Genomic DNA, 9,657 nt, shown 5'->3' on the forward strand with positions numbered 1-9,657 from the left:
TGTGTATATTTATTTGAAAAATTCTTAATTTGTCAAAAAGTAGTCGAAGAATCAACAACATCTATTGATGTAATTAACTTTATGAAGAAAAGTAATGGAGCTTTTCCGAACTTAGCCATTGCTCCTAGGATTTTATTATGAGTCCCAATAACTTAATCTACTACAGAACGCAGAATAAATACAAGAAATTAAAATAGAGTGTTGAAAATTACGTAGTTTGTGGATTTTCCATAATACGCAAATTGTAAATTTTGTAAATTCCATAAGTAGCGTTAAAATTATTTCTCCATCATAAAATTTTCACTAGACGTTTTAATTGCCTAAAGGAAAGTACTATTTAAAATAGAAAATAATTTGTGTAATGAGATGATAAAGTTGGCTATTTTCAGCAAACCTTGGATGTTCAAGACCGTAAAACGATACAAAAAATTTTTTAAATCGATTCAAATATGATATGGGTTAAAAGAACATTACTAAAAGTTTCTGAAAAGAAAAAAAAATTTTTTGACCTTCAAATTTTGCTATTAAAATACTGCAAAATTTAAGAAATTTAAATCAAAATTCGATATTCAAAAAAATTCAAAATTTATAATCTTAAAAATGAAATTGAAGTACTATTTAGTATGAGTAAAACAGTGCTAGTTCCACAGTGATAGCTTATTTGGATGTGAAGTTATAGGCTCTAGAACATAGGATGTTTTTACATGTTTTTAATTATAAAAAATGCACTATCTGGTAAAAAAAACAATAAAGAAAAAAAATATATATTATTTTTGTTGTCAATGACCTTTAAGAAGTCTATGATACAAATTTCATAAATTTCTGAACTATACCAGCACACACATTTGGTGATTTCACATGGAATGACCCTACCATAACATGGGATATTTATACATAATATTCATATTCTTAGAAGAACATAATCCTTTTCAAAAAAAAAAAAGTAAATAAACATTTATGAGAAATAGTCAATAAATGTATACTGTTTAGTTATATTGTAATACACATGATTTAATCATAAATCAATTAATGGTCACTTTTAAAATCACTTTCCGAGAAGAAACCTTGTAAATTTTATTTGTCATATTTTTTTATTCTAATCTTAATAACTAATCGTATTGTATAAACCCTAATCCTAAGTATAAAAAAATATTTTAATGTTATATAAAATGTCAAAATGATTTGTGTACTATTTATCTGTAATAACTTCTATACTTTATGATTACTTATTAATAAACAATAATATTGTAAGAATGATTTTCGGGAGTATTATAAAAATGCAGAGTAAACCCTTACTCTGGCCTGTTCTTATCGTATTCTAGGCAACGTTATCCAAACATTGTAATTATGAATTATTATCGAAGTTTTTACGTATTAAAGTTATGAACTAAATCGAACTATGTTATTTTATTTATCAATCATTGATTAATACTATTATTTAAGATATTATAAAAAGCAAGAAAATTTATCAGGTAAGATTTAAAAATCAATAAGAGTCTATATTTATGTTATTTTTTGACCCTCGAATCCCACCCCGAATTTAAGTAATCCTCACATTTACACATTTTATTCTATTCACTTCTCTTTATTTTATTATGTTTTGAGCAACAATACTGCCCAACGACTGTATCTTATATGCAATGAAAAAAAATGGTTACTGTAAATGATACAAGTAAAATATGCAAAAAATTATGTTTTGTTCAAAATATATAAAATTAAATATTGCCGACGTATTAACTGGGATATAAAATAAACTTCGACCGAAAAATTGTTGGGTAAAGTGACAAAAAATTCACAATTGTATGAAAACCATTAATTTTACCTAATTTATTCCCGCAAAGGTCACACTGAATATGTTTTGTTCTTTAAAAAATTATTATCACAAATAGTTGTTAATACTTATGTTTGCTTACATTAATAACAGATATTTAATTTTCAAATTTACGAAAATTAGCTTAAAATTAATCTTTAAGTACTTTGCTGTTCAATTTATTCAAAAAAATTAATTTATTTTTAATTTTTCTTTAAACCCGAATAATTACTACTCTAAACATGGAAAATTCGGGAATTATATCTTCTAATGTTGGTTCTTTAGAAGATGAAGCACGTAAACGAAAAGAACGTTTAGCGAATTTAAAAAAATCACTGTCCAATAAAAATGAATCGACGAAGAGTGAAGAAAGAATTGAAAAATCTCTACCTAAGTATACATGCTTTAAATTTTATCTACCAATTTTTATTAATATAAAAAATTTAATTTGTAGACCAAGATTTAAAAGTTACGTACCAGAGGATGAAGTCCTTAAAGAGACACTAATTCAAACACCTCAACCAGGTAATATAGTTGCTGAAGTAGAAGATCAATTAAAAGCTGGAGAAACTGTTTTTACTGTTCAAGAATTGGTAATGATAATAATTACTCTACTGATAAAGAATTGAATACTATTTAATTTATCTTATATATAAGTTGATCCTTGAATCATGAACCAATCATTTACTAGTAAGATAATAAATTTGAGAATTTTTTTTTGGTATTTTACACTTGCATGTAATTTTTGGTTTAACTTTTGTACATTATAGGGGTATCAACTTTTTTTTTGTGAAATAGAAACATACATTGAGTGTTTTTAACACTAACCACTTAGTATATAGAGAGATAATTTTATTAACTCCTTATGTATTTACTAGTTAATATATTTGTATATTAGGGTGACCCATAGCTATAAAATAAGAATTATTTTTTGAAATTCATTCTTCTCACCTCTCAAAATTATTCTACTATAAAAGAAAAAGTTTTACAAAATTATTTCATTATTGATCAATTTCAACACATGACACAAGAGGGTGAAAAATTGAATTCTAAAAGTTGTATCAAGTTTTTAGTAGATAATTAAAAAAATACAACTCTTACGTTAAAAATGAATATAACATAAATTAAAGATTTAAAAATTGTCTATAAAAAATATTTCCTTGCAGATTTTATTATAAATTATGATTTTGACCATAAAAAAAAAATGATTAAAAAAATTTTACTTCATCCAAAAATTTCTGCCCTTTAAAAATATTTTTATGTTTAATGACCGTTTTTCATATGTATAAATGTTTCATACAAAAGTTATTTATTTACTTACATTTACAAAAAATTATATTCAGTAACAAATTTGTATCCCCGACCTTTTATCTAATGTCTTAAATTTTATAAAAATTTCTAAGGATCTTTACTAGTTAGAATAAAATATAATAATAATTATCTCATAGTGATTTTAATTACTGTCGCATATCATCTATACTTGTACCAATTGTGCAGGTTTTCACTTAATATTCAAATAACTTTTTAAAAAACTAGATATTTTAGATTTGTATTGAATGATTTTGCAGCAGTGATTTTGATAAGTTACATTAATGAATGATCAGTTTTACCTTCTTCTATTTCCCAAACTTAATATGCTAAAAAGAGTGGTCGCCCTCTTTCATATATTTGGGAGTCAAAGATGTTTTTTGGTTAGGCCAGTGATGAACAGGACTGGTATTATGGGTGGCTTGCAACACCAATACCACCAATGAGAAAATCTCTTGTAAAATATTGTTGGTATCCCAGGGATTAAACCTGGGACTCCGTGCACTGAAACATATGTTCCTACCCTCTAAGCCAGGCTGACTCCCTGGTTACTGACACATATCAATAAAAAATGCCCCAACTCTACTCTACTGATTCCCAACTGTACTTTTTAAAATTTAATTTAAAAATTTTGATGATAGGATTTGAATACATTAGCTCCCAGGAAACCTGATTGGGATTTAAAACGAGATATTGAAAAACGAATGGCCAAACTTGAGAGACGAACTCATAAAGCAATTGCTGAGTTAATTCGAGAGCGACTTAAAGGAGAACAAAATCTTGATTTAGCTTTGGCTGTTAATGAAGGTGCCAGAGCAAATGCTACACTCGATGTTGATGAAGAATAGAACTAATTTTTGACAATTTTAGGAATTTTATATTAATTTTATAAAATTAAGTTAATGAATAATTGTGTAAATAATATGTAAATAAATACTATACATTTAGTTTATTAAAGATTATTATTATTATTTTTAAATAATCAATTTGTTGTTTCTACTTAAAAATAAATAAGGTAAATAATTTTAAAATTTAGTTAATGATAAATATTCCACATAACACAACAATCTATGAAAGTTTTAACACATTCATATCACTTTTTTTCTTGCTACTCCAAAAATTTACCAAAAAAAAAAAAACCAATGCTTTATGCTTGAAATCTTATCTACATTTCAATATTTTTTCTATACTTTTAGCTTTGATGCGAATCTGAGAAGGTATTGGTTTTACTAAGATGTGTTTTTTTATTTATTTTTTTTTTTGTGTCTGTTACCACTTTCTTAGCTCTCACCGAACCGATTTCTTTCAATGATATGTCAAAAGATCACAAATCGTATCTAGTCGAAGACATTACCCTCAAAAATTGATAAAAATTCCCTCGTTCCCCGTAAATGGGGTAAACCTGCAAAAAAATTACAAATTTAAAAATCGCTAATTTTCGAAATTTTTTTTACTTAAAATTGCCATAACTTTTTTATATAGATGCATGATATCATTACCTTTCATTTGGTACATTTTTTTTTTATATCTGACCCTTTACCTGCCCACAGGGGGGATTTAAAATGACATCTTTTTCACAAAAAATTTACTTTTTCAACTTAAATTTTGAAAGTGTTCCGGAAAGTCTGACACTTTTATATATATCTTAAATTAAAGCTAATGTAATGCACTTTATTATGGAAAAAAAAAATTTCGGACTTTATTTTGTCTTCACAGTGAAAATGGCTACCGAATGCTATTTTTGTGTGAAAATTTTCGATTTTGTATTTTACATTTTTAACTTTATTATGCTATAAATTTTTGAAAAATGTATGGATCAATACAATTTTTTCATGAGAAGTAGTAATTATATAAATCTTTCATTCGACATACTGTTTTTTAAATCGGACCATTTCCCTTAATACAGGGGGGGTTCAAATCTTTAAAATGCATATAGAAAGTAAAACTTTTTCAACTTAATTTTTTAAAGTGTTCTGGAAATACTGATACTTTTATATATATCTTAAATTAAAGCTTATGTAATATACTGTAATATTAAAAATAAAAATTTCGGACTTTATTTTGTCTTCATGGTGAAAATAGCTATTGTATTCAAAAATATGCTCTTTTTGTGTTAAAATTCTTGGTTTTGTATTTCATTTTATTATAAGGGGATTACACTGATTTTCATAAATATTATATCAATCTAATTGACATGGTATAAATATAAATTTTTTTGTTTTTTTGAAGTCGAGAAAAATAACTTTAAAATTTGAACGAGCTAAATTTCCATTTTTATTAAGTGACGAATACGACGTACAGTTTCTGAGAAGGTAACATTTGGTCTTTCACGTCTGTGGCACTAAATTTTTCTTAATTCTTTTTGAGTTAGAAAAAAATGTTAAACTCATTTGATTTTTATCTCATTTAGATTGAATAACTTCAATAAATATCAAGGATCCCATTATTGTAGTCTCCTCTTGTGCAGGCACGTAGCCAGAAAATGTTTATTGGAGGGGCCAACAATTTTAGGCCCTCGTATCATTTTCCATAATTTGTTTCCCATGAATAGCTTGTGGCGGGGCTCCCTTCACTCCTCCTTAGACAGTATCACATTCTATGAATCTTAAAAGTTCAAAATTTGTGTTTATTCTTAAAAAATTGGTGGATAATTCCAAAAATTACATGATCAAGATTTTTTTTTTTAATTCATAGTATTTAACATAAGCTTTAATTTGACATGTGTTTAAAGAACGTACTATTTCCGGAACATTTTCAAAATTTAAGTTGAAAAAATTGACTATTGTGAAAAAGTTGCTATTTTTAATACTATTTTACTTACTCCCCTGTGGACGATTAAAGGATTAAATTTAAAAAAAAATTCTATCAAATGAAAGAAAAATACCTAAGGTTTCAATAAGTTATGGCAGTTTTAAGTACAAAAAAACCCGGCACAGTGGTGACGTGGCATAGTTGGATCAAGTATAATGATATCTGACAGTGATTAAAATCACTATAAAAAAAAAACGATTTCATGCAAATCTTTAGATAGTGTTTAAATTTAAAAAATTGGTTGATTACTCCAAAAGATACATGATCTGCTAGTTCCTTATTAATATCCTGATTAAGATAAAGTATATGTCGAATGAAAAAGGGATATTAAAAAAATATTATTTCTCATGAAAAAATTCTGTTGATCCATACATTTTTCAAAAAGTTATAACATTATAAAGTTAAAAATGTAGAATACAAAATCGAGAATTTTCACACAAAAATAGCATTTGGTTGCCATTTTCTCCGTGAAGACAAAATAAAGTCCGAAATTTTTTTAATTAAAAAATATACATTACATTAGTTTTAATTTAAGATATAGATAAAAGTGTCAGACTTTCCGGGACATTTTAAAAATTTAAGTGGAAGAAGTTAATTTTTTGTGAAAAAGTTGTCATTTTAAATCCCCTCCGTGGGCAGGTAAAGGATCAAATTTATAAAAAAAATATATCAAATGAAGAGTAACGATATCATGCATCTATATAAAAAAGTTATGGTAATTTTAATTAAAATTTAAATTTGTAATTTTTTGGGGGGTTTCCCCCATTGACGGGGAACGAGGGAAATTTTTTCAATTTTTGAGGGTAATGTCTTCGACTAGATATGATTTGTGATCTTTTGAAGTATCATTGAAAGAAATCGGTTCGGTGAGAGCTGAGAAAGTGGTAACAGACACAAAAAGTAAAACCAATACCTTCTCAGTTTCGCATCGAAGCTAATAAAATAATGATGTGAACATAAGCTGATTTAATTTTTCAACTTTTAAGCTATTAAGAAAAAATAATTTTTACCTAAATACTAATAACAAATAAGTTATAAAATTTTTTAAAATAAATATAAATTTTAAACAATGTAAAATTTATTTTATTTAAAATTAAAAACAATTCCTGTCTTTTTTTAGTCATATTTTTATTACTATTATTTAGAGCACGCAAATAACAAATTAACAAAAACAAATAAATTACCTATTGTAACTACTAAATCATAAATAAAGAAACAAATTAAAAATAAGATTTATCAAAAAAATTTTCATAGAGTATACTCTATCGAATTTTGTAATTAACTAGATTCTAATCTATGGAGATACTTGGTTGTTTGTATCATTTTTTGGACCAGAGTTAAAAAAAATTTACCTACAACCACTGATATTCCATTTATTATTACGTCTAGAACGTTATCTTTTTCAAATAACGTTTTCTATGTATATAAAAGTGAAAATACAGCCATAATAATAAGTGTATTACTCAATAGTAATCACAAATTAAAAATAATTTCAATGTATATAAGGCCTAGCACGTTTTTGATAATTCGTAAAAATAATTGAGTTTTAAATTTGGGGGGACCGGCCCTGGGCCACATTAAATCAAAGGGGGGCCAGGCCCATCCATGTCTACGTGCCTGCTCTTGTGAGAAGAAATTCATATTAATATTATTTTACTATGTGGTTTTTTTTTGTAGCTATCATTTATTTTCTCAGCTCTCACTTGACCTACTTTTTTGACAATTTTTTTTTTAAATTAACACTATCTAAAGATTTGCATCGAAGCGTTTTTTATGATAGTGATTTTAATCACTGTCAGATATCATCTATACTGGACCCAACTATGCCACGACCCCACTGTGCTGGGTTTTTTTAGTTTTTGCTTGACAACCTCTCAAATAAGTAATTTAATTTTTGTATTCATAGGCTTAAATCTATGAAAAAATGCGTAGTTTTTTTTAATTTTGGGGAGGTGTAAAATTTTTTAGAAAGACAATTGCACTGATTTCTGCCTATACTTATATTAAAGAGGAATGAAACTTGTATAGCCCAGTAGATAACAACCGCATCTCAATACTTAAGTATATTTTTTAGTACAATTTTACTAATTTTTTTAAAACGATAGGTCAATAAATTTTCAAGGATTTTTAGTGCACTAACATCCGAGTCTGAGGAATGAAATTTAAAAATTCTGAACATTCCCATTTAGTAACTAATTAATATTATTATTATTAGTTCTGACTAAGTACAGATCTGTTCTAAATATCGAAATTTATTTTCAAAATTGACGAAAAAAATTTAATATTGAAGGTGACCTCTACTTTCACTAGGTGAAATTACTTAGAGTTTCCAAAATCCTACTATAGTAGTATACATTGTGTAGTTAGTTTATAGCAAAATTAATAAAAGAAAATTTTCTATTACCCATTTTTTAGACTTCATTGAATACAAAGTATAAAGCTCAAATAAAGCAATGTTTAAGTTATATTTAACAGTAATTATTTTGATGTAATTGTAACTTGCATTTGTCTAGATTTCAACTATGCCAATAAAAAAAACAAATAGTTATTTCCCTCGAGTTGTTTCTTTTGAACATCAACCAAATTTTAAGGTAATATTATTCTTTAATGATTCTAGATTATTTAAACTTTATTACTTAATTCGTCGTATATCATATTGTGAAAAGTGTATCTGGTGTAATATATATTTCATCAATAAATATAATTAAAAAATTTATATAAAGTAATAGTTAAGAAATGTTTTCTTGTCAACCGATTTGTCTTAAAAATAATTTTTTAACATCTCTCTTAATTTATCATTCATGTTTTTATTTATAAACTATTAACCAAGAAAACTTGAATAAGATAAATCATTAAGTAGCAATATCAGGGTACTTAGTCTTATGGAAAATTAGAGACTTATTCATTTTTATCTACTTGAACAACTTAAACAAACGCTTTTTCTACTATATAGAGCGGGAAAATATAGAAGTATTCAATAAACTACATTAGTGGTAATAAAGGTAACTGAGAGTGTTATAACATTCTCCATAGATTATATCAGTTACGAATAGGTGATTTTTTATTAATTAGGAAATATCCCTCTCGGACCCTTTTTACATTTTTATTTAATTATTTTTGATTCTTTATTATTTATAAATAAATGTAAAGAGAAATCTGAGGACCTCGCTTATAAAGTAAATTTTTACACGATTGAAGAGTTCACCCAAAAAACTTTGGTTTCCTGGTATCCTATTTGCTTTAAGCACAGAATCACAAAATACTGGTTCACTTTAGGTCGAAATTGTGGTTCCCATTCCATAAGAAATAAAATAAATTTTTTAAGTATCCATTCTAATTTTATATATTTTTTGTCTTAACTATACAATATCAGAATAGATTATTCTTATAACATTTTCAAAAGTTAAGTTGAAAAAGTTGCTATTTTAAAACCTTCCCTATTAATCCCTAATCCCTATTGACTGGTAAAGAGTCAAATGTACACAAAAATATATCTAATAATAGGTAAATACCTAAGGTATCTATAAAATATATATATATATTAGTTGTCCATTTTTAAAAAAGTTGTGGCAGTTATAAAAAAAAAAATTGAAAAAATATCGAAAATTACCGATTTTTATAAATGTAATTTTTTGGGGGATTTCCCCTATTTACAAGAAACGAGAGAATTTTTTTCAATTATTGAGGGTAATGCAGTGCTCGAATTGGGGGGGGGGGGGCGGGGGGGG

The 9,657-nt window shown here is 26.1% G+C and overlaps 1 protein-coding gene across 1 annotated transcript; it reads left to right on the forward strand.

Annotated features, from left to right (window-relative positions):
* The first annotated feature begins 1,894 nt into the window (after positions 1 to 1,894).
* LOC126903561 (coiled-coil domain-containing protein 12) lies at positions 1,895 to 4,100 on the forward strand. The gene is made up of 3 exons (XM_050681768.1): positions 1,895 to 2,204; positions 2,265 to 2,403; positions 3,760 to 4,100. The coding sequence occupies exons 1-3, from the start codon at positions 2,053 to 2,055 to the stop codon at positions 3,964 to 3,966; spliced, it is 498 nt and encodes a 165-aa protein (XP_050537725.1). The 5' UTR covers positions 1,895 to 2,052; the 3' UTR covers positions 3,967 to 4,100.
* The last annotated feature ends 5,557 nt before the right edge of the window (positions 4,101 to 9,657 follow it).

Source organism: Daktulosphaira vitifoliae, unplaced genomic scaffold (assembly GCF_025091365.1).
Source record: "Daktulosphaira vitifoliae isolate Bord-2020 unplaced genomic scaffold, ASM2509136v1 Scaffold_4, whole genome shotgun sequence".
Taxonomy (NCBI): Eukaryota; Metazoa; Arthropoda; class Insecta; order Hemiptera; family Phylloxeridae; genus Daktulosphaira; species Daktulosphaira vitifoliae.